General features: G+C 45.8%; 2 protein-coding genes across 7 annotated transcripts in view; both read left to right on the top strand.

Annotated features, from left to right (window-relative positions):
• The first annotated feature begins 151 nt into the window (after window positions 1-151).
• On the top strand, window positions 152-6,342 carry hoga1 (4-hydroxy-2-oxoglutarate aldolase 1). The gene is made up of 7 exons (XM_023820272.1): window positions 152-833; window positions 1,975-2,103; window positions 3,102-3,229; window positions 3,624-3,758; window positions 3,877-3,973; window positions 5,078-5,211; window positions 5,704-6,342. The coding sequence occupies exons 1-7, from the start codon at window positions 632-634 to the stop codon at window positions 5,851-5,853; spliced, it is 975 nt and encodes a 324-aa protein (XP_023676040.1). The 5' UTR covers window positions 152-631; the 3' UTR covers window positions 5,854-6,342.
• A 9,374-nt stretch (window positions 6,343-15,716) lies between these two features.
• The window catches only part of lcor (ligand dependent nuclear receptor corepressor), a 52,794-nt gene continuing 43,886 nt past the window's right edge, over window positions 15,717-24,624 (top strand). For 2 of the 6 annotated variants that reach the window (XM_023820559.2, XM_023820560.2), the window contains exon 1: window positions 15,728-15,891. In XM_023820559.2, the coding sequence (XP_023676327.2) occupies window positions 15,795-15,891 (97 nt within the window). In that variant the 5' untranslated portion in view covers window positions 15,728-15,794. Of the gene's footprint in view, window positions 15,892-24,624 lie in introns of all 6 variants that reach the window. The other 4 variants (XM_023820564.2, XM_023820563.2, XM_023820561.2 and 1 more) reach the window with 4 other exon arrangements.

Raw genomic sequence — 24,624 nt, forward strand, 5'->3', positions numbered from 1 at the left:
CGTTGGGATGTAGAAAAGGCAGCTCGGTTAAAACTTAATCCATATTAAAACTTCACTCATAATACAGGTGTGTAATTTTTACCCAATCCCTAAATCTAAATTGCTAAAAAAACTACGTAGGCGGATGTGAGACACCGGTTGTTCTGTTGGAGCAGTTTAAGGACTTTGCATACATTACGCATGCGCCGATCAGACAGTAAAGTAGTAAGGTTTGCACTTGTAATGTAGTGCGATAGTTAGTGCTGATCAGCTGTAGCTAACATATATAATTCCTAGTCCTGGTGTTACCTCGCTTTAGCGTGATTCTGCGTTAAGCATTAAATGCCACGTGCTTTATGTGTTACCCGGCTACAAGAGATATGAGGTTTATTAGTATACTACCGATTTGTATACAAACATTTTTTAAATTATTTATTTAACACAGATTTGGCACTTATCTATTTTTAAAAATAGTATTGCGTATTACGAAAAAGTTGTGTGTGAACATCGTCGAGTCCTTGGCAATATTTAGATAGGGCTGTTGCACATTAACAGAGAAGTTTTCCCTTTGTGAGTGTTACAGCCTGAGCTACAGATTGTACGGTCCATTGGTGAGTCCGTCATTAAAACAAAAGACAAGTCGTTGGAGAAAATGCTAGCCATTAGTTCTTTCGGTCCTAGGAACAGAAATATTGTCAGGTTATGGAAGCGAACCGTGGCGTGCAGCTCCGCACCGGAACGGGGCGTTGGAGGGATTTACCCGCCTATCGCCACACCGTTCACCCCCACGGAGGAGGTCGACTATGAAAAACTGGAAGAAAATGTGCAGAAATATGCAAAAATACCTTTCAGAGGTAATTCCAAATAATTATTTTCCTTATCATATCTGATATCAGGTTTAATGTATGTTTTAGCCACATGTTGACGATATAAATGAATCTTTTATAAAATACCCGATTATAGGAACTTGTAAGTCATTTTAGTGACTATAAGTTGTAATTGGCTAAATTGGCTGCTCATGGAGGTCAGTAGCTGGACCGTCGGGCAATGACCAGAATCCATGGAAGAAAATAAGCCACATGTTTAGTAGTGTACAGGTACGTAGGCGGCCTTTGCGCATGCGTGGGAGGGGTAACGACCCAGGGTCGCGGCAGCTCTGAAGTGGAGACTCAGGATGGAGGCGTGGTGCGCTTTCCGCTCTGTTTATGCTGAGCATAGCCGATACCCTGTCCCTGTGTAGCCTTATTATTAAATATGACGCGTCAGGTGTCTATGTCCGCCTGGTTTTCCTGAAGGCTGCGTTGCGGTTTCAGACAGGAATCGTTCTGCTAAGTCAGCAGGGGATGCGGACGGGCGGGGGGGTTAAGTGCAGGGCGATTAATCTGAAACATAAGACCCCACCCCGCTGCATTCTTCCTTTAATGTAATTAGCCGTATCAGCATGCATTGTGCTGTCATTTGCCTCTGTGATCTTGTTGCTGTATTATAACATGCCGAAATTCGCGATTTGGGTCAGGATTCATAGAGCTTTGAAAATGCATTATAATAAGCACCTGCTTTACACTTGAAACTGCAGGTGAACTTTCTGTATTGCCCATAAATAATGACTTATGCAAAATAATCTAGACATCAGGTGGAGTGGGAATTACTCTGTGATGGACTGGCATCCCATCCAGGGCGTCCCCTGCCTCGTGCCCTGTGATGGACCGGCATTCCATCCAGGGCATCCCCTGCCTCGTGTCCTGTGATGGACTGGCATCCCGTCCAGGGTGCCCCCTGTCTTATGCACTGTGCATTCTGGGATAGGCTCCAGGCTCACCTTGACCTTGCACTAGATAAATGTTTGGAACATAAATAGATGGATGGTGTAGTGAAATGCAGCATTTCTGTCTGGGGAAACTAAGCCCAACACCTTATTGTGTATACTCATACTGCCCAGTCTCCCTGCCCGTGACTGATTACATCTCTCTTCCTCCCCCTTCCCCCCCTGGCCAGGCCTGGTGGTGCAGGGCTCCAATGGTGAATTCCCGTACCTGACGGTGGAGGAGCGGGTGGAGGTGGTGCGGCATGTGAGGCGTGCGCTGCCCAAGGACAAGCTGGTGATGGCCGGCTCCGGGTGCGAATGTAAGCCTTATCGCCCTTTCGTAGTCCGCTCTGCTGCGGATTCACCTCTGTGAAGCAGTGCTGCGCTAATCACGGCGGTTACCGTGGTCGCAGAGCCCAGCAGGAAAGCTCCCCTTCCCGTCCGTCTTTGTGTCAGCAAATGTGTTTCATTTGGCACTAATTAGGCTGTTCCCATTAGTGCATGTTAATGTCTGTGCCGTGTTCCCTCCGCTGGTGGCCGGCGACTGCGGCGCCTCTGATTCGTTCATCTGCGGGCCTCTGATTTGTTCGTCTGCGGGCCTCTAATTCGTTAGTCTCTGGCACCTCTGATTTGCTCATCAGCGGGCCTCTGATTTGCTCATCTGCGGGCCTCTGATTTGCTCGTCTGCGGGCCTCTGATCTGTCAGCGGGTTAATTCGCTGTCAGCCGCAGCCTTTGGGTCAGTCTGGTGAATTCAACCTTCGCTGAGTTGATTGAGAATCAGAAAGCTAGCATCTTGGGCCCTGCCACTTCGTCTTGATGATTACGCTTTTCTTCAGTTTACTGTTCTTAATTTGCTCGGTTAAGGCTCACATAATAGACATAATATTTCTAAATTTAAGCTGAATCTGACCATTTTTGACTGTTTAGTAGATGTTTCTCGCCAGGTTTGAACCAAACACGATGCTCAGTGATACCTGTCTGTCTGATTCCCTGACATGTCAGCTTAGAGCTTGTTTACATTTTTGTTTTAAATCTAAACTATTTGCGCTACCACAGGGGCATCTTACCCTAGTGAATAACGATCCTGTACGTATTAATTAATATAATATTTTAATTAGTACTTCAGAGGCCAAGGTGACATTAATTACTACAATAAAACTATTATGAGGGGAGATAAGAGGAAATGAACGTCCTTCTGGCTCTGGAGGACCAGCAGCTGGTATGTCGTGGGTTCATAGGTCCAGCAAGGTGGGTTCAAAGCAGTTTGACTGCGCAGTCATGCGGCTGGTTTTCACGACACGCGTCCCTCTCTGCAGCCACCCAGGCCACGGTCCGCATGAGCGAGAGCATGGCCCAGGCCGGGGCTGACGCCGTGCTCGTGGTCACGCCGTGCTTCTACCGCGGCAGGATGGACAGCCGTGCGCTGATTCGCCATTACACACAGGTGACCGTGTTGGGACATGATTGTGCAAGTCAGTTTTACAATTTCGTGTACCCATGTCTGTAACTGTGAATATTTTTGCCACCTTTGTCAAGTCAACAGAATGATGGTAGGAATTCACCCTCTTTTAGAGAAATTATAGGGAAGAATATTAAGTTTGGCTGTAAGACAATGAAAAAATGCAAACAGATTTCTTTTGGATGATATCCAAGGTGTTTCCTTCCAGTAGCAGCCATACACAGTAGTGTTGTGTTTTAACCACTATGCCCCCCACTGGCTTTTTATATGAAGTAACGATTCCCTTAGCAGCAGCTGCCCTGTAGACCTGGAGCGTGTGGCTGGATGGACCGAGCTCCAGCGGCTGCTGACCGCCCCGTGTCCCGTCTGCCCGCTGCAGGTGGCCGACTCCAGTCCAGTTCCCGTGGTTCTGTACAGCGTCCCAGCCAACACCGGTCTGGAGCTTCCGGTGGAAGCTGTGGTCGCGCTGTCCCAGCATCCCAACATCGTCGGGCTCAAGGACAGCGGGGGAGACGTATGTCGCGTTTCCTGTCAGCCCTGTAACCTTCATTCTTATCGGCAGTAATGGTAGCGTTTGTGTTGAACGTCCTGGTGTCGTTCCATGTCGCGCCGTGACGCTGCCGGCCTCCCAGATCACCAGGATGGCCCTGATCGCCCATAAGACGCGAGGCAGCGGTCTCCAGCTTCTGGCTGGTTCTGCGGGCTTCCTGCTGGCCGCCTATGCAGTGGGTGAGGCTTGACTCACCGCTTACTCACCCCCGTCTGCTCTAATGAAAGCCGCCGGCTCATGCTCCTCGTTCCCGGCTGCGGAGGAGAGCCACTTCTCTGCCTTTTTGGACACGGTTATATAAGAAATTGACCTTTTTGATTGGCATTTACTAGCGGATATAAAATTGCAAGTATTTTAGTCAAGCTTTTATTCTGCTATTTTTGTTGCGCGGAAGTCGCCGCGGTGCAACAGACCTTTCCTCCGCTTGATTGCTGGTACTGTTCTTGTCCAGAGCGACCCATAATGCATTGCAGATGCCACCTGTAGGTGATGATGGACCACTTAACGATGCCCTGGAATCTGCATCTTGGCAGGCTTTTGGCTGGGGTGGGGACAGTAGAATATCATTCTTACCTGGGGGAGGGGAACATCTGACATCCTGTGGGGGAGGGAATGCTTGGCATAAACCCAAGGATACCTGTGTGAGCGGGTCACACACACACACACACACACACACACACACACACACACACACAGCAACTTCAGGGGATGAACAGAGGGATGTAAACCAGCAGTTGAGGGTGGGGGGGCAGCGTCTGCGCGTCCCTCCCCGGCCTGGTCCTGATACAGCACAGCACTAACAGATTTTAGTCCACAGTGGGACCAGCAACCTACTGAAATAATTACTGTAGAAACTGCCTCCCTCTATCCCCCTCTTTCCCTCCCTTTCCTCTCTCCTTCCCTCTATCCCTTTCTTTGTTTCTCTCTCGCTCAGTCTCTCTCCCATTCCCTATCTCTCCCCCTCTCTTTCCCTCGCTCTTTCCCTCCCTTTCCTCTCTCCTTCCCTCTCTCTCTCCTACTCCGCCTCTTTCTTGCTCTGCCCCCTCTCTGTGACTTTTTCCTTCCCTCTCTCTCTCTCCCTTCCTGTCCCCCTCTCCCTTTCCCTTTCCCTTTCTCTCCTTTCCTCTCTTTCAATCCCTCTCTTTCCCTCCCTCCCATTTTCTCTCTGTCCCCCCCCACCCCACCTCTCGGCTTATTGCCGGTTCTTCTCCGGCTCGCTGTCCGCTCTCCTCTACTTCAGCACGGCCACTCATGCACTAACTGCCTTGTGCTGCGCGGTGCAGGAGCAGTCGGCGGAGTCTGCGCTCTCGCCAACGTCCTGGGCCCGCAGCTGTGTCAGCTGGAGCAGCTCTGCCTGTCCGGCAGCTGGGAGGAGGCCAGAGAGCTGCAGGGTCGACTCATCGAGCCCAACGCGGCGGTAAGCGGCTCCCCACCCCTGCACGCTACCCACAGTGTCCCACACACCATTACCATCTCATACCTTAGGCACCGGGTGAAGTGATTTTATGTCACTCCTGAGTGCGCAGACCAGTCGCGATGAGGATGCGCTGAAGTACGTTACCTCCGCAGCGGTGCTGAAGCTGTGCTGATAAAACACCTGGAAATATACATATTTGGGCGCATGTGTAACAGCAAACGTGCCAGATAGCAGTTGAGCAGCGTAGCCCAAAGCACGGCACCCGCAGATCTACCAGAGTTTAGCAGGTTTTCCTCAGCGCTCTGCCGTAACAGTACTAACGGCCTGATATGATAATTTGTGTTCATAACTATATGAATCCCTTGGCTGTTAATAAGACAGTTTATTAACACCTCAGGAAATGTGCTTAGGTAATTAAAGCTTTTCTATTTTAACCGATGACAACAGCAGCAGCAGCAGCGTGTGACCGTCGAGGCATCTTCCGTTCCCTAGGTGACCAGGAAGTTCGGGGTGGCAGCCCTGAAGCAGGCGATGGGCTGGTTCGGTTACCATGGCGGCGAGTGCCGCTCCCCGCTGCGTCCGCTGTCGGAGGCCGAGGCCAAACTGCTGCGGAAGGATTTCACCTCCAGCGGGTGGCTGTGAGCGGAGGGGGTGGCATTTAAACAGCTGCATGTAGCTGAGGTTTGTTTCTTAGGCGGGGAGCCGCGGGAGGCCGGTCTCCTGCTTCCTCAGGACTATTTTTTAATTACCATGTATTTATCTCCTTTATAATTACAGTATTTTCATAATTCAAAGCCTCATATCTAAAAGGCCCCAAGCTTCGAAATTACTTCCAAAAATGTTAAAAAATTAATGTTTTAAATTAACTGCTTGACTAAGAATACAAGAATAGAAATGTTTCTGCATTATAGTTGTGGATTAAGGTCAGCATAAACTGTGAATGTAGCAAAATAATAAAAATGTATACATAAAATGTTTTTTTTTTTTTAATTGGCTGCCTGTCGTGGCAAGATACTTGGTAAAGCCACTCCTCCACCACAGGAGGGCACTGTGACTCACCAGAACAGTGGGGTAATCAGTTAACATCAGGGACGTCCCCGGAGACCTCAATAAAGGAGATTTAAAACCTGACCATGTGACTTTGGGCGTTTGTCGTTGGGGAGAGGCCTGCAGGGTGGGGGTGGGGGAGGCTGGGGGTTTGCGAAAGGCGGAGAGGCAGTCCCTCTGCAGACCTGCCCGGCCTGTCCCCTGGTGAACAGAGACGACATGGCGTGCCACGCCGTCCACTCACTGACCCCCTCGGTGCTCTGGTGTGCCGGCTACATCTTCCAATTTTAACACCATTTTTGTGATTTTTTTTTTTTCCTCCTTAATTAACCCCCCCCCCCCCCAAAAAAACAAGAAAATCACCCCTCCCCCACTAATGCCCTGTGGAGGAAATGATGCGTGACCGTGTGTGCGTGTGCATGCGTGTGCACGTATGTGACCTGACTCCTGAGTGACTCCCCGTTTCCACGCCCCTGCTCTCACCAGCGCCGGTGCAAACGCCTAACGCCAAACGTCGGGTCGCGGGTGAACTCTCTGCCAAATCCGTTCTCTTAGCTAAAACTCCCAGCTTTCCTCTCACTCTCCAGAGACGCTGTCCACACTTCCACGGGCCTTTTGTAATTTTTTTCCTTATTTTTATAGTATGTATAGTATATTTTCATAAGGCGGGGGCATTTAAAAGCGGCAGTGTAAAATGTCAATACGTCAAATTCAACTGACTATGAAGCGCGTCAGAAATCTGAATTAATTTTATTGACAGATAAAATCCTGACTGTGCGCTAATCGGCTTTTGAAAATGCGCCGTCGGTTTAAAAGAACCTGAACCAAAACCAAAAAACTGAAAATAGTGCTTTGAAGTTGTTTTCTCCCTTTCCTTCCTTATTGCCGTTGCCGCCGGGCATCGCCGTCATTCCCTCGTTGACTCTCTCAGCTTTTGTCAGTGGCTGTGACTGCAAGGTTAAGTACGCTTTCTGCGTGCTGTAGCGATCACTGCATTTATCCCAGCTTATTCCTTTTCTTTTCTTCTCCTCCCATACGCGGGTTTGTCAGAGCTTTTGGGAAGCCGGGCTCGCTTACCCGATAAGATAAAAGACGTACAAAGAGGAACAAACGGCGCCCTTACTGAAACCTGCAAAACCTTGAGCGCGTTTCACGGAGGAACAAAAGCACATGTTCTTATTGACACTTCTGAATGAGTGGCAGGGAATATTTTAATATTTCGCCATGGCAACCACCGTGTGATTAGGCAACAAGCAACTTGCTGCACTTGGGACTGAGAGGATACAAATTAAGGGAACTCCAAATGGTCACCATGGCAACACAGTATAAAAAAACAGGTTAAAGTCCAGCCTTAACACACCTTAAAGCTATTTTTGTGACGAGTAGAAGGGGGATGGGGCTGTCAGTGAATTCCACCAAATGCTCCCGGGCTGACAAAACAAGACCATAGTCCAGAATATGTCTCCTTCAGGGCGTGGCGTTGCCGGGATGGCGGCTTGTTCGCCCGGTGTTCTGTGAGATGCCAGGCTTGGTGGTAACTCTCCTCACCGCCGGCACTGGTAGCCGCTGCTGACCACCGAGTTGGAGCTCCTGATTACTCCACCGCGCCACCTCTGCTCTAATGAATATTTAACAAAATTCAAAGACAAACTACTGGTTTTTTTTCCATTTCATATAAGGTTTCTTTTTAAAAAAAAAAAATTAAATAAATTTAAACGTATCCAAAGAGGAGTTGCTCGGGGAGGGCGATCTTTGTAGGAAACGCGTGAATCTGTGTGTCGTGACAAAAAAACAACAGTCCATGCAGAATGTGTAATAGTGACCTTCGGAAAGGGCTCGTTTCTCCGAGTTCTGATGTAAATTCACACACCTCCCCCCATGCAATGCACCACCAGCTCCAGTTGGATTCTGAGGTGCTTCTATAAATAAAGATAGAACATATACTGTGACCGCGGCTGTTTTAGCCGTCCATGTGGCGTCTTCCTTTACCGCGAGCTCCCCTCGTTTTTTGCGGTTAATCCCCTGGCCACCGTGGACCCCGACAGCTAATTAATAACCGTCCGTGACCCGCTAGAGATTAATAAAGAGGTCATAAGCCAGAAGGAGTATCAGGGCTGAGTCTTGCAGCCCTACATTATGCACGTTTGCCATTGAGAAGGCAGCGTCTTGTGGAAATCCGCTGTTATATGTTGACCATTATGTTATGTGTTGAAACGGGTCCTTGAGGAGGGTGCCACCAGACCGCAATGCCGCTGTTCACCTCAGGGTGGCGTCTTACCTGTGGTGTTGTGCATGGGAAGGAGTCAGACCATCCACTGCTGTAAGGCTCGCTCCCTTAACCTTCCTGCTGGAGTTCAAAGGGCACGATAACTAGAATCTCTGCCAAACCACACGGGCCTTGAGATGGAGGATGTGCCTTTTTGACTTTATGCAAAAATCCCAGAGTTCTGTATGTAAATCACCAAGCACTGCAAAGCGGAGCATAGCCAGGACAACCTTTTAGATGAATAATACATCAGATGTGTTTCTGTGACATAAATAACATGTGTCACACGGGGCAGGATCTCTGCAGAGTTTGCCGCCGCGATGCCGAGACTCTCTTGTCCTGCGGTAAATGGCTTAGTCTCCGGAGTATTCTGCTCTCGCACAGAGAAAAGGCTTGGAGGGCTCCCCGTGGTGCCACGCGGAAGGCTCGGCAGAGGTCAGAGGTCACGAGCCTCCCTGGAAGTGCCTCTGGTGGCCAGAGGCGCCCGGCGCCGCTCTAGTACAGGAAGCCAGCGGTATATGAAACTGTCCCTTTTGGCTTCGTATTCTTTCACACTTCATCCATAGATATTTTTTGGAAGCAGTTTAGCAAGTGTAATCTCCCAGTCAGGGTGTGTAATCACTCGGCTCCTCCTGGGACTTGAGCCGACTCAACTTTGTTCACAGCTCCTCGGCTGCGGTGCTACCCGCTGTGTCGGCGCTGTGTTCAGGGCGCCGTGCTCAGGCACCGTGCTCAGGGCGCTGACTCAAGGCTGGGTTTTCACCTCTCTGGTGAGGTGCAGTTGTGGTTATGATAGTCCAGCTGAGCTGGACGTGGTCCAGGACGTGTGCTTTCAAGCCAAGCATATCGTGTCACAGATTAGTAGAGAGCGAGAGCACTGGATGATGGGAGGCCCTAGTGGTTAAGGAAATGGGTGTGTGAAAGGTTGTTGATTCAGATTCCTACAGGGAAGTTACTGTTGTACTTTAGAGAAAGGTGTTGAATTCGTGTGCAACATAGTTGTAGGTCTCAGTGAGGTTCATTGAGAGAATCTTTGTCATAGGCTTCAGAAAGGGGGGATCCATATCAGTTATTTTGATGATATACATTTAATCTGTCCCTCCTTGAAATTAATGATTTCTTAGATTACTTCACCCGTCATGGTTTAATCTACCCGAGATTTTGTAGCGCAACGTCAGCCTTGTAATCGTGCCTTTGGGCAGTGGGGTCAATTTGCTAATTGGTTCTTCACCTCCGCTATACGTCAGACAGTATATCCGATGCCTGGCGATAATGTAGGTACACATAGCGAAATACCCAGAAGCCGGGGTTCCTGTCGCCTCAGTCCTCCAGAGCGTCAGCAGCAGAAGGTAAATATCTTTGACAGCACCAAGTAAAAATGCGTGCCTGTCGTTTTTTTTTTTTTACACTGGGGTCTGGGTGTGAGTTTTCATATACACACTTTTGGAGAAACACTTCTGCAGTTTAAGGAACTAGATTTGCTCAAACCTCTGAAGATTTCCAGAGTAGTAACTGAATGACATGGGCTAAGAGTGGGTTTGACTCCCTCCACAATAACAGCACTGGTTTAACATGGACAGATTTATGTCTGAAGCTAGTGATACGCCAAGCGGTGTCAGGCTGCTTGGAAAGAAAGCTGTGGAAGGGAGAAATCACTCATTTGAAAGTACATGCCTATCTATACCTGTCTGTTCCATCGATTTGCCTTCCACTGTGCACTGCTTGTCATGGAGTTCTGTGTATTTTGAGGTGTCACCGTGCTCTTGACTTCACAGCACATTCCCTGTGTCTTCAAACAAGATACCATTCATAGTACCTTCAACCCTTTTCAATACACATAATCTGCGGATGAAGTCGGTGTTCACTTGAACATAGCTTTGATGCGCCATTGCTGGTCGTGTGCTGGAATGATTGTGGTTCATTAGCTACAGCATGCGTTGGGCTTGAAGGTCACCCAAATTCCCCGAAGGCAGTTTCCTGGGTTCCTGTGCTGCTCGGACTCATCCTTGTGTTTTTTGAACTCATCAACCTTTGATTTGTGCTTTCACACGGATAAGGGTGCCTTCTGGCAATAAAATGTCGTGCTGCAATCGCCAAAATAGCCTTGAGTTGTTGGCATGTCTTGCTAAGAGCAATATCTCTGGCTCTGGCCCAGCTGGAGTGTCACTGTTGACCTTTGGTTTCGGGGGTTAAGGATATGGATGTGGAATTAGTGTGCTGATGACGGTCAAGGTACTAGAGAAGCTAGAGAAGAGATCTTGTGTTTATGTCACTCATAGACAGTGAAAACAATTCAAACCTCATGCCCATCCACTTGTTGACTGTCACTCCAGAGCACTTTGCCAAAAATAAAAAACCCAGCTGCTGATATGTGACCGACATAAGCATAGCACAGACAAAACACCGGCGTATACGGTTGCATCAGCAGTCTTGTTTATCGAAGGCTAGGCTTAAGGAGGCCTAACAGGTCTTCAATCGGGATTAGAAAACAGACTGTGGAGACATCCTTCACATGTGCTGGAATACTGGTCCACAGATCAAGAAATGAACTTAGCAGTCTGGTGTGGTGGTTTTCGATGAGCCCTGCGTGTTAATGTGATATGGGTGAAGGCATGTCACATTTTATAGATTTTATTTTACTGCGCTGAAGTAAATTTCTGACTATAAAACTTCCTGAGCTTGTTCCTCAATCATCTGCTTTATTTTGTGTATCACAGAAACTCATTTAGGTCACAGAGGAAATCCAACACGAATGCTCCGCATGTGTCTCCCAAGATCTAATGACAAACTGCAAAGCAATATTACTCTTTTATCCTTGGAGCCATTTTAACACAATGCTAATAGAAGGCTCCAGGATTATTACTGATACTTTTAAAGGAAAAAAAAACTCTCAAAATATTGATGAAGTGTTTCTTTTGGTAACATGTCAAGTACAGTAAATATAACCTTAAAATAAGGAAATATTTGATGTAACCTTTGGTGTCTGATGAGACCAAACAGGTTGTGAATATTATATAAACATCTACATACCACTGTCAACATTGATAGGGAATTACATTTACATAGAAGATATCTTAGCATAGTCATTCAGATTAAGTACCTCATTCAAAAGTAGGTTTATAATCTTATCTACTTATGCTACCTATTGTCCCCATCTGCTAATATAATGCATGAATAAGTTTAGATAATTTGCTCCTGTTGTAACAGAAACCAAGAGGCTTCGCTCTTGTCATCCTCACTATGCTATCAGTGAATATGTGCAGACATCCCACCTACCACAGCTCCCTGACACCCGCCAATGATGCGCAGTGTCTCGGAAATCTGTTGTTCTGCTATTCGGCAGCAATAAAATTAGCAAAGAAGTGTTACCTCCGCAAGCACAACTAGCACTAGACTTTGCGGTATCTAATTTCTAATGCTGTCATACCATCCCGACATTATACCGCGGTATATGGTATTTGACGGTATTTTTAAAATCACCGATATTCCGACATTTCCAGATAAATTTTGATGAGAGTGGGGATAGCGGTATTCGGTGTTACCATAATCCCCCCCAAGCCTATTGCCAGCATCCCTCCTGGGTGTCTCTCATCTGCCTCCCTGATATGCCTAAGAGGATATCTGTATGTCTCATCACTGATCCCTGAACTCCAAAAATGTGTTGACTCTTCATGTTGACCGTTGTATTTAACTCACTGACGGAACTCCATTCATCATTTGCCCTGAACAAAAAAAATAATCATTACGGAGTCACGATCATCGCTACGTTTATCGTTAATGTAAGTTATTTATTTACAGACTACATTTGGTATTCTTTTGTATTTTTTGTATGCTTATGGCATTGTTTAAAAAATGTTTTCTAATTTATCTACAGTATTTTGAATCTTCAGTCTTGCCCCCAGTGTTTAAATGCCAGCTGCCTTCAGCTACTTCCATGCTAACTGCTAATGGTGTTTTGATTGATTTCCAGTGAAACTATATGGTGTTGGTTCTGAATTTTGTTTCCAACACATTTTGCCGTCTAAGATCGTTTGTTGCGACCCGGTGGAAGGAGCAGGAGTCCGCGCGCGGAGCCACGTGCACCAACCGGCGCTGCTCCTATCTCACGCGTTGGCTCGTGGAATGTTGCCACAGTAACAGGAACGATCTGCCGCGCGGTTTCTTCGCCATTGAATAAATAATTAGGGGCCCTTTCATAAGTTCACTTTCGCAGAATCATGTGGATCTCTTATTTTCGTAATGTGAGCTGAGAAGAATGCACGATTATTAGTCGGGAACCTCATTGCCGCCCAATACGTCTCATTCACTTCCCCGTTTTGTCTCTTAGCACCGAAGTATAAACACTCTTGACCGACGTCAGTTTTGTTTAGATGCAGTTATTAGTTTGCCCGTTTAATTATATGGAGTGCTTTGTGTTGAATCGTTTGTCTTTGCTGTTTTGCGCTGTTTTGGTCCCAGCACAGGAATAAAGTGCAAGGTTCACGGACTGGTTCACGGCTCGCGATGTAAGGCAACCCCACGCGCCAATTTACCCAATGTGTTTTGCTCTTTTTATGAAAGCTGATTTATTTCTCCCATAAGCAAGCCAATGGTAAGCTGTAAAGATTTTACCACCGCTCAAATCCATTTCTACCAGCTCATCTGTGAAAGCTGCTGAAATTTTATCACAGATATTTCTTAAACTCCTGTGCAGCCTATAAAATTCCACTGATTTATATTTAGAATAAAATATATATTTTTACCTACGTGAAATATGCTCACTTTAATAAATCATAAAATGAATTATGAATACTTCAATTTTTATTGTATTGCATTGAAGATGTAAAAATATAGCATATCTATTTACTTGCCAGGGAGATTATGCCTTTTTCTTCAACTGCCTGGATGGAAGGAATTTAAATGGTTTGCAGTCTATTTTTTATTGAAAGTTTTTTTGCAAAATAAATTACTTGCATTTACACACAAACACACACACACACACACACACACACACGTGTTTGGGCAGATGCACTGCCAGTGTATGACAATAGATTCAGTGCATTAAGCAACAGACAAAGGTCAACACAGACACATAACCAGTAAGTGCTGGAAGTTTTGGGCAATTTTACGTCATGAATGTCAAATACCATACACTATATGAGAAACTTAAATAAGGCTTACTGTGCACTGCATACTGCAAGAAACAAAGGATGCTAATTTAGGGATATGCTTTTAATGATCTCAGAATAAAATATGCAACAATACCTAATAGCAGATAGACATGCAGACAAAATTTAGGCAGTGAAAATGGCACAATATACATAATATGAATAATATAAAATGATACAATATGATACAATTCAACAGACCTGATTCAATTCCAAGTTGTGATTTCAAAATATAAGCATATATCAGATATTAAGCTAATATCTAGACTTGTACATTATGAGAGTCAGTGAATCTGATCTAATAGTTGGAATGATGTTTAATAAAATGGTTTGTTAATCCATTTAATAATATGCCACCACCATCGTTTCCGAGTCTATCCTAGGGGTCACAGGGTACCCCCTCGGTGAGGCGACAGGCCTCGACTGGATGAACACGGTCGTTACTCATAATGGGCACTCAAGAATCACCAGTGCACCTGAACAGAATTTTTTTTTAACTGTGGGAGGAGAAAAAGGACTATTCAGCCTGTTAGAGAGAGAATCAGAGCTGCAGTGCAGCCGTGTGGAGTTTTCAGCCTGATCAAACTTGTCATTCCTCGCCTTACCACATCCATACAATGGAACTGACCTAAAAAAATATGCTACAGTTTTTTGGTGCAGGTGCAGTGCATTATGATAATGAGGCTTTATTGATCCCTGTGGAGAAATTCTTTTTTCGCCTCCCCCATCTTGCCCTCTATGACACCCACATAGGTGAGAGTGAGCCTGGCAGTGAAGGGCAGCCCCCTGCAGTGGTGCCCATGGAGCGGGGGGTTAAGGGCCTCGCTCAAGGACCCACACATGCAACATTCTGCAGAGGCCAGGCTTGAAATGATGACATTCTGATCACAGACAGGGGTTTAGCTTGTTGAACCACATACTGCCCCCCATTTTATGCATATTATATTATATTGTATCTTATTTTGTGTTATTATAAGTTTGTTATACTGAACTTGTTACATTGCTAGAGTATTTTGTCCATCCATATTCCAGCCTCTAATGCCGACCAGGCTTGCAAGGAGGGTCTGTCATGTTTTTTTTTAAAACAGGTATTTGTGAGTTTAGTTATTCATTTAATCTGCATAGCTCAGGGATTTTTTCCAACGTGATTTACCTTCACAGATTGCAGTGTTTTCTTTTTTCCATTTATACTTGGATATTTACGCATAAGCAGAGATAGCAAATGTTTTAAAATGATCTTGTTCCTTTTGTTTATTCTAAGCGTATTATTTAATAAATGAATCATTTAGTCAATTACAATGTAATTGTAGCAAATAGCTGACTTTAAATAGGTTTTTTAGTCTTTTAGCTTAATAAATTTTTGTCACATATAACAAAATAACCTATATCTATCTATCTATCTATCTATCTATCTATCTATCTATCTATCTATCTATCTATCGTGTGTGTTTATTTTACTATAAACCAAATTATTGCATTGGCATGATGGAGATAATTTGGCTAGGTGCCTGTTTCAGTTTCACGAAAAGCTTTTTTGTTTCTAGGGTCATTTAACAGTACGGCGCTAAGAACCCGCGATGCAACTCGGAGCTAAAGGGGTTAAAACTGATTGCGGATATGTGCTTTATATGCTTCGTGGCGTCGGAGCTCCAGGATTTTGGATACTTAATCGAATAGAACTCTGGCACGTAATTAACCCTTTAATTGTTAATAAGCAAAACATGACACAAAAGTTGAGTTGGGGTACCGTATTATCATACGAGATATGTGTAAGATAATGCACGCTTACTGCAGCAAATCTACATATCAAGTCGTAGGCTAGTGTACAGTCTCAAAAATATCCTAAATTTGCAGCACTTACTAAAACAGTTGGAAGTCGTATTGTTACTTGGAGTTTGGCTTTTTTGAACATTAGTGAATAACGTTTGCTTTTCAAAGACTAAAATCAGACAGTTTTAACAGCCAAAAACAAGATATTTATTCTCGTGGGCGGGCTGACGGTCAAGATGCCGCAGAAGCGTCTCCAAATACTCCACCCATGCACACACAAAAAAGTGGCGATGACGTGCGCGCTGGGAAGCACCCAGCAGAACGTGCGCGGCCGCGGGAGGGGCCGATAGAAAATGGCGAGTCTGTGCAAAAGGCAGCAATGCACGATCGAGAGGCGCGGCTTTCGGCAGGAACTTGACTCGTGGCGGCATAAACTCATTCACTGTGTAGGTAAGCTCTTTTCACATTGCATGCAGAACCGACTGTCGTTTCTCGGGGCTCGGTATTTGTGGAGGTATTATACATTTTGTGTCGGTTCCTCCGAAAATTCTCTTGAACAGTCAGGAGCAGTACGGAGCTGTTTTTTTTGTCTCGCGCAGCTGTTACTTCAAGCAGTTCGCCTCCCTCCGCACATACCCAAAAATGCAGCTTGTTTTTCAGCACAGTGCTTTCAGATTTGCTTTCGCGACCATTGTCATGTCCTTTATTCATTGTGAACTTTCTCGTTTTGCGGTTGAAGGCGGCCTGTTGGCATATTTAACACCAACCCCCCCAAGAAACACTATTAAAGAAGAATAATTAACAGTTTTTTGTTTATTTATTGTACGGAAAGCGCGTCACGTGACCAGCGGGGACCGAGCTTTAGCCAATGAGGGTCCAATGCTCCGCCGGGGTGCGCGCACCACTTTTTTGGTTTTGCTGTGTTTCCTGCTTGGGGGCCGCGATGCGCGTTCCTTCAGTAACGGAGCCGGGTTCCGTGCGGCGCGCAGGGAGCGCGCATTGCTGCAATGGGGGAAATGTCACTGAAATATATTTGGTATTTTAGGGACGGGGGCGGAGATGACACAATGAAAAACGAGATTGACGAGCTGCCAGTGAGACGCAGCGGCTGCGCTGAGCACCATGGCTTATTAAAACAACCTGCTTTAATTTAACCGACACCATATAGGCTAGTTAGCTGGCGCAAACTTGGATCGGGTTGGTCAGCTAGTTAGTAATCGTTTTGATACGTTTTTGACTTAATGTAGCGTGCTGATTTGGCTCCCCTGTGAAATTGTCGTGCTGGCAATATGTATCTAATTACTTAAAATGATCTTTTGCGTATTAATGAAATTGATCGATAAGCAAGCGGCAGGCGGTCCCAAGAAAGCCAGTATAGCCAGAAAAATTGAAATCGGGTTATTTAGAGGGTATCGCTTCTAAACTGCGAGGTTTTTAAATTGCGTTTTAGGATGTCTGGTACATTTGCCCGTCTGTCTTGCCGTAACAAATCCCCCCTCCCCCCTTTTTTGCCTTTTTCATTAGCTGTCTGTCCCCGTTTAATCCAGTTAAATCTGTCATATTCGGTGTTATTTACAGATTATGCTCCTCCTGGCTGTGATCTCCCGGGACGCGAGTCCGGATAAAATGGCCCAGTCTCATTGCGCATTAGGTCCAGAGAAGATGATGATTTGTTTTTGGACGAGATTTCCGTATTTTAACTGCGAAACTCTCTTCCTCTCACACCGTAAACGGACTCTCTGTCCACTACAGTGTCCCCGACCCCAAATGAAAAACTTAAATTGTCCCCGTTTTTGTCTCCCAGTTTATGCTGTTACATTGTATCTGCCCTTTGTATTGATCTTGATTTATTTTTTATTAATGCCCGTCGTACATATATTGCGGAAAAGGGCCAGCCCTGAGATATAGATTGACACATAGTTGCTGTATCTTTAAATCTGCTCTTAACGTAACAATATGTGATTTGCTCTAATATGATTTAATGAAGCGGGATCAGTTTTAATTCAAATAAGGCCATGCAGTGTCTCCGTGAGGGTTAAGAAGTGAAGACTACACAGTCCCACTAAAAGGCATATCGATCTTCAACGTTTAAAACCCGATCCGCTTCCACAGGAGCTCCCTCCGTATCGTTTGTCGTCTTTCGTCGGGGCTGTGTGATACTTAACGTGTTGTAATCCACAAGGTTACGTGTAACGTTTTGCTCAAATTAAAGGAACGTTAAAGCGCTCAGTCTTGCAGATGCGTCACATTTGCAAAGACATTTTTATTGATTGAAAACTAAAATTCCATATCCACTTGTTTTAAAAATGAGGTAATGTTAATGCTTGTATGTGCTAAAACCGTCAGACAGCTTTCAAGATTTCTTTTTTTGGACTTGGTTTAAATTGTATGTCATCAAAATGCAAAATATGGTCTTCTGGGGCTTGTCAATAAATTATCTCCAATCAGGTTCAGTGAACCTGTATTTACAATTATACATGTATAGGCCGCTGGTTATTGCATTTTGTATTTTTTCGCACTCTTATACTGGCAAAGGAATTAAAGGTAGATATTGTCACGAACTCCTGCCAGATTTACTTTTCTATTGTAGACTGGTGTTGCGCCCCCCCCCCCCCCCCCCCCCCAAAAGAGCCAGACTATGCTCGTTAACAGCGTCTCTTGCTTTTGACTACACTATTATTTCCATGCGTCACCCACAAATATCCTTTGTTTCACCTACCATTCATACCAAAAGCTCCCTTAGTAATAAGCTTTGTGAGCACGTGAATTTGAGGGAGGGAGAAGAAAAATGTAATAAGTGTAAGGTCATGCTTTTGTTTAATGTCTGGAGTGTGCCCCCCCCCCAAGGACATACAGATCCTTTTGACTGAGATGGTGGTGGTTTCTGTTGTACTTTGTTCTTGATGTGTGTCGATGCCCGTTCTCTGTCAAACCTGACGTTCAAATATTGTCTGGGGTGTGGTGCTCAAGGTTGCCTTCCAGTGTAAAGTTTAAAATGAGAAGAAAGACACCCTGGACTTTGATTTACCCCCCCCCCCTGAATCTTAGAGAAGGCTTTTTAAACAAACGTGTGGCTTTTAAAACTCTGTCCGCCATTCAAGGGGCTTCAGTTGTGTGATTTATCTATCTGAAGTTGAGTAAAAGAAAACCCACAGTTTGACTAATCCAACTAAACATGAAAGAAAACAAGACTTAGTAGTTGGATTCTTTTTACTGCTCTGTAGGAACAGTTAGAAAACCTGGCGATGGACTTGTGCTCCACTCAGCTCTGCTTGACTTTGGTGGCCCCAGACTTGGGTAATTCAGGTCCAGAGAGTAGAAGTCCAGACCGGAATTTTGTTTCAACCATCCAGTTGAGCATAAAGAGTCACAGTCACAGAGAACTCAACTGGATGGTTGAAACAAAATTCCGGTCTGGACTCTGGACCTGAATTGCCCAACTCTGGGTGGCCTTTCAAACCAAGTTTTATTTGATCCTAGTAAATGTTGAGAAACCCCTAAGGGGACACTGTAAGTAGCAAGTAGTGGGAAACACAAATCTTGACCATAACTGTAGTTATGTCTGGCTTGAGTTCCCTTCTAGGTGTCCAGAAAGATGGTTCATATAGCAAAATAGCAGCTGTTCCCTTGAGTGGTTGGATGTCTGGTAGCTTCTCGCTTGGCTAATGGCTTCTTCTCGCTCCACCGACATGGGAAGTGTATCTGGCGTTGATGCGGCTCTGTGCTGCTGGATGCTGCGTCGAGTCACCTGTAACGGTACCCGAGCTCCTTGATCCTGTGTGGGCTTCCCGAAGAGCCCGTCTTCCCTCGGTCTTGCCGCAGGTTCTGGGAGGCTTGGTGCTGCTCTCCACCTGTGGATTGATGTGTTGCTTAATGTTCTGCTTGTGGAGTACATTGGGTCAGACGTTACCTGGTGTCCATCAGCATAAAGGGAAGTGCATTGGGGTACAGTCATTGTTGGAAAGTCCAACTGTAGGTGCCTCTGGACATATCGGGCTCTACTGGGTCCTTATTTTTGATTTTGTATTATTTTTCTTCTTCTTCAAGTATATATTTTTGAAAGTTTATGCTGAACATTTACGGTGTATGCTGGGGAAAACAACACTGTGGTTTGCCTCCCCTGATGGTGGGGAAGCAGGGTTTTCATTGAAAAGACGGCCAGGTCCTGGCATGTTATCCTAGTCTGTTGGGTCCCACCTCTTTTTCCTGTTTTTGGGTTAGTCTTTTGCTGAAGCCCACATCAGGGATCGAACCACACAAATCTGAAGGATCCTTCTTCATTTTACTGAAGCATCGCTCTTACTTCCCTACCTTATTCCACGAGGCCTTTCTTTTGGAGCACCGTGAGCCTCTGCCTTATTGTAGGCAATATCACAGCACTTTCTGTCTTACTACTTTTGTTTTACAAAGTGTACTGCTTACTCCTGTTCTGTGGGCAGTGCTGGCCTCAAACTGGTGTTAAAATGCTTTATTGGACATGTGAGTTGTACTCGATCCCAGTCCTGAACCTTCAGAAGTGCCAACTCGGGATAAATAAATCCTCGGTGTGTTAGACTGCCCTTGTCCTGGCTCCTGTATCATTGGTGCTACTGGAAATTGTTAAACAATCAATAACAGGTGGTTTGTTTAGTTTGTGTGCGATTCTTGGCTTAGCTGTGTGTTTTTTTTCTTTTCCCCTTCCATGACTGTTCATTCTGCTGAATGAGGATTTAATGCGACTCTTCATATTCTCTCAAATTAAGGGTCGGAAGCTTGTACTGCCAAAAATGCTGAAAAACCTCGTTAATTATAGCGGAAAAGCTCTGTATTCGTTCATTTAAGTTGCACATGACAATCCTCAGCTGACTCTTACATGGCTGTGGCTTCCAGACGCTCTTTGAGAACATGCTCTTTCATGTGCGTGTGAGATTTGCCCTTGGTTTAAAATTTCATAACTCTCGACATCATCTTTGTTCAGCTGTACATCAGATACACAGCATTCCATTCCTGCATTTTCTCCCACCTGATGATTTTTCGTCCATTCCATTAACAGACTTGTGATTTAAGCTCGGAAAATGTTTTATTTTAGCGGAAGCACTTCTATGCGCAGTCGCATTCTGTTACGTTCGTGGTGGTCGTGGGAAATGCAAAACCCCACGTTTCCATCCCAGAAGAATATGGTTTATTTCTTAGCGAGCTGCTGCTTCGTTTGGCTGGGAGAGGAAACGTTAGTGCGCGTATTGCCAGTTTGGTTCCGGTTCCTCTGCGCCGGAAGGTGTGCCGCGAACGCACACTACCGAGAAAACGGGAAGAGGCGCTCGCGGGCGCACGCCGGAAGGACGGCGCGTCTCGAAGCGCCCCGATGCGATGCACCGCAGTGTCACTCACAAGGCTCGTGTTTTTCCTCCTCGTGCATGTGTTTAAATCGCTAACCGGATCAGAGCCCTGGTGATGTGTGGAGTGTGTGAGTGTGTGTGTGTGTGTGTGTGTGTGTGTGTGTGTGTGTGTGTGTGTGTGTGTGTGTGTGTGTGTGTGTGTGTGTGTGTGTGTGTGTGTGTGTGTGGTGCTTCTCTGTTCATCATTCCTTCTGTTGCAGTTTCTCTGCATTATTGATTCGATAGTTTTGAATAATTAATCCCCTGTTTGTGCTCGGCTGCTTTCGCTGCGTGTATATGCAGTCGTTAGGAATGTGTGCGATGTGTCCGTCGTTAACGTCCGCACGTCGCGCGTGAGACTGTTCAGGGTCTGGCATGGAGTCAGTCGTAGGCTTTGATGCCTCAGCCTGGCAAATGGCTCCGTGTTAAAAACTGCATTTTGGTCATCTGCTTATGTCCCAAAGTGTCCAGATGTAAGATCTGTACAATATCATACACATACTTCTCTGTGGCCGTAATGCTTTTGCTTTTGTTGTTTCTGCCTAGAAGCCGACACTAGCCCTAGTGGAATTTCCGGCAAAGACATCCGTTACAAACCATTTCCGGTGCTTCCAAGGGGATGTTTATGTGGGGTGGGGGGGGGGCGCCTGGACATTTTTAGATGTATTCTGTTAAAAGGTTCTCACGATGCCTGTCGCGGTGATGCTGTGTCAAGGACTTTCACAAGTAGCGTGAAACTTTTTTTTCCCGTTGAAAACTCATGCATCTGCAACATTTGCATTTTTTACAAGGCTCAGCCAGACTACATTTTGGTAGTTAACATAAAAGTAGATTCTGGGCTATTTAAAGAAACTTTCATTATGTGTTGTGTTATAGGAGTATGCAAGCAGAGTACAGCAATCTGTGCAACTCCTCGTTGATTGCTCGGCTTGGCGAATAATTTCTGTTGCACGTTATGATTTGAAATCCATACCATGTTTAGAAATTATGCATTGGGAGGGGGGGGGGTGTCTGCCGCATTGGGACATGGGTTTGTAACCTGGAGGCTGCAGGTTCTAATCTTTGTGCCATTTCAAAGTGCTTCACCTCTAGTCCTTCAGTGAAATATTCTATGTCTATGTCAGTATTACCCAACCCTGTCCTCAGGGACTCGCTCACAGTTCACGTTTTTGCTTCCTCCCTTTGTTAGGTGGAGGGGTGGGGGGGGGGCTGCAAGACTGGATTGGGAGCTGATCTGTATAAATGATAAAGAAGAAACTCATTGTGGGACACTTGTGGATCGTGATGGAGATGATCAGATTTCCCTGTGATATGTAAATGCTGGCTGAACGCAGGTCGTGTCGCTCTATCGCGTCCACTTCCGAGCAGCTTTGTTCCCTGGAAGATCAGCCGGCTCCCCCTTAAAGTGCTGCGTTTTTTTTTTTTTTTTTTTAACCAAAACGCTCAAATTCGGCGCCGTCTCTGTGCGTGCGGCCGCAGGTTCACCCCAAATGTGCGTGCGCTGTTCATCTGAGGCTGACCCAGCTCGCGCTCTCAGCCCAGGAACGATTTAAAGACACGGCCCGACCTCGTGTTCCACAGGGCCCGGTGGCTTCTGGGTTAGCAGCCCTATACGGTGGAGTGCGTGTGAACCAGCAACCTGAAAGCATGGGTTTGGGCTGAAGCTTCATGAAGCCGCCAGTGACGGTCTGTTCCGTTTCGGGTTCTCTCTAAAGTGAGGTCGTTTCAGGTTCTGTATAAAGTGAGGTTTCCCTGCGAATTTGTTCAGCCTGTTCGAGACTCTTTTACAAGGCCTCCTCCTAAGAAGCTGAGAGTGAGGAAAAATATCTCCACACTCCTAACGAGCCTGCAGGCTTTGGGGGTGGAGATTTCACTGGGCTGTCATTCTTTGCCTCCAAGGGCGATTCAGGAATCGTATAACTACGTGTGAAGATCCTATAACAGCATCTTTTTCTACAATTTCTTTTGGCCATGAGTTCTAGTTAACTAGAGTGTCCTGAAGTGTGTCCTGGTCTGGGCTTGGCAGGCTACGCCTTGGTTTTGTTGGGTTGGACCGGTGCTGTACAATCGCGTCTGTGCAGCAGCCCTGCTGGGTGCTGTGTTCTGCTCCTTCCTCATAGCGTGTCCAACATCCGCGCACAGTCCTCAGCGGTGTGCAGACGTGAGACTCCGAGCGACATCGAGGCAGCTACCGCACGCGTACGTTCCAAAAAACCTTACGTAAATCTGATTTTTATGTAGGTTGGATTTACCTTCCTATACCATTCAAAATGCCAAACGTCAAAAATCAGAAGCTGAAAATATGATTGTAATACATACTAAAGAACACAGGGGAAAAAAATGGAAAGATATAGTATGAATTTAATTATTCAGATGTCAGTCGCATTTTTTCATTAGTGCATCTGTAAAGTCTGTCTCCCGATATTTTTTACGTTCAGATTAATGTTAGTCGGTTTTATGTACATTGAGCTGTACCTGTGTGTGTGTGTGTGTGTTTATTTATATATATATATAAGAATATATTAAAATATACGTTGCCTCCTTTGGTCCTGTGGGAAAATTCTGTGCTCCTGCATTCCTATGCATGTGCTTGGCAGCTACAATCTCATAATGCACAGTTCATTCTTTACTCCGTGTTTTTGCGTTTGTTGCTCGCAACCCAAAAGTCTCCAGTTAGAATCCCTTGAAGGGTGCCTGCTGTTGTACCCTTGAGCAAGCTGCCAAACTTGAATTGAGTTGTTTCGTTTAAAAGCATCAGCTCTTTGCTTCAACATAAATGTTTAGCGTTTAACCATGATTGTCTCGTTACCTTCTAAAGCAGTCACATGGCTTTTTAATTGTTTTAAAGAATGTTTTAGTTCCCCCCCCCCAAAAAAAAGATCAGCTGTTTCTCAGTACTTTGCTCCTTGAAAACCGTGACTATTTCAGGTTGCTTCTGAAATGAGGGTTTTTCCTCTGTGGCCCCCGCTGAATGCCCTAAAGGATTTCTTTAACAGTGTCTTCCTGATAAATATGTACATTTAAAGGAGATGGGAAAGATGTGGGATTTTGTGCAGAGCTCTCTTCGCTCACTGCTTGGTTTTTTTATGCTATGTTGCGCTAAAATACCATATGCACCATTAAAGACCAGCAGTCCCCGCAATGCCTTTAGCTATGTACCAAAAACAGGGTGGGTCTTTGTAACCACCCTCCCCCCCCAATCCACGTCATTTTTATTATTTTATTCCACACTCTCGTACAGCTGGGGGGCGTGTTGCCTGTCAGTCAGCCCTCTCTCCATCACCGCTTTAATTTCAGAAGGATCTGGGTCAGCAGAGGACAAAATTGGGTTGTTTAACCTGAATTTGGTTTTGTGGCATCTCTGTTACCGTCGACGCTCTGTGTTCGTCTGATGAGGTCTGGAGCATCTCTGTTACCGTCGGCGCTCTGTGTTCGTCTGATGAGGTCTGGAGCATCTCTGTTACCGTCGGCGCTCTGTGTTCGTCTGATGAGGTCTGGAGCATCTCTGTTACCGTCGGCGCTCTGTGTTCGTCTGATGAGGTCTGGAGCATCTCTGTTACCGTCGGCGCTCTGTGTTCGTCTGATGAGGTCTGGAGCATCTCTGTTACCGTCGGCGCTCTGTGTTCGTCTGATGAGGTCTGGAGCATCTCTGTTACCGTCGGCGCTCTGTGTTCGTCTGATGAGGTCTGGAGCATCTCTGCTACCGTTGGCGCTCTGTGTTCGACTGATGAGGTCTGGAGCATCTCTGTTACCGTCGGCGCTCTGTGTTCGTCTGATGAGGTCTGGAGCATCTCTGCTACCGTTGGCGCTCTGTGTTCGACTGATGAGG

Source organism: Paramormyrops kingsleyae, chromosome 20, assembly GCF_048594095.1.
Source record: "Paramormyrops kingsleyae isolate MSU_618 chromosome 20, PKINGS_0.4, whole genome shotgun sequence".
NCBI classification, from domain to species: Eukaryota; Metazoa; Chordata; class Actinopteri; order Osteoglossiformes; family Mormyridae; genus Paramormyrops; species Paramormyrops kingsleyae.

Bases quoted from the DNA above. Each gene is read 5' to 3' on its own strand.
- hoga1 (XM_023820272.1), top strand. From the start codon at position 632: ATGCTAGCCATTAGTTCTTTCGGTCCTAGGAACAGAAATATTGTCAGG. The intron at 3,759-3,876 runs GTATGTCGCGTT...CCGGCCTCCCAG, and splicing joins TCAAGGACAGCGGGGGAGAC to ATCACCAGGATGGCCCTGAT. The intron at 5,212-5,703 runs GTAAGCGGCTCC...TCCGTTCCCTAG, and splicing joins TCATCGAGCCCAACGCGGCG to GTGACCAGGAAGTTCGGGGT.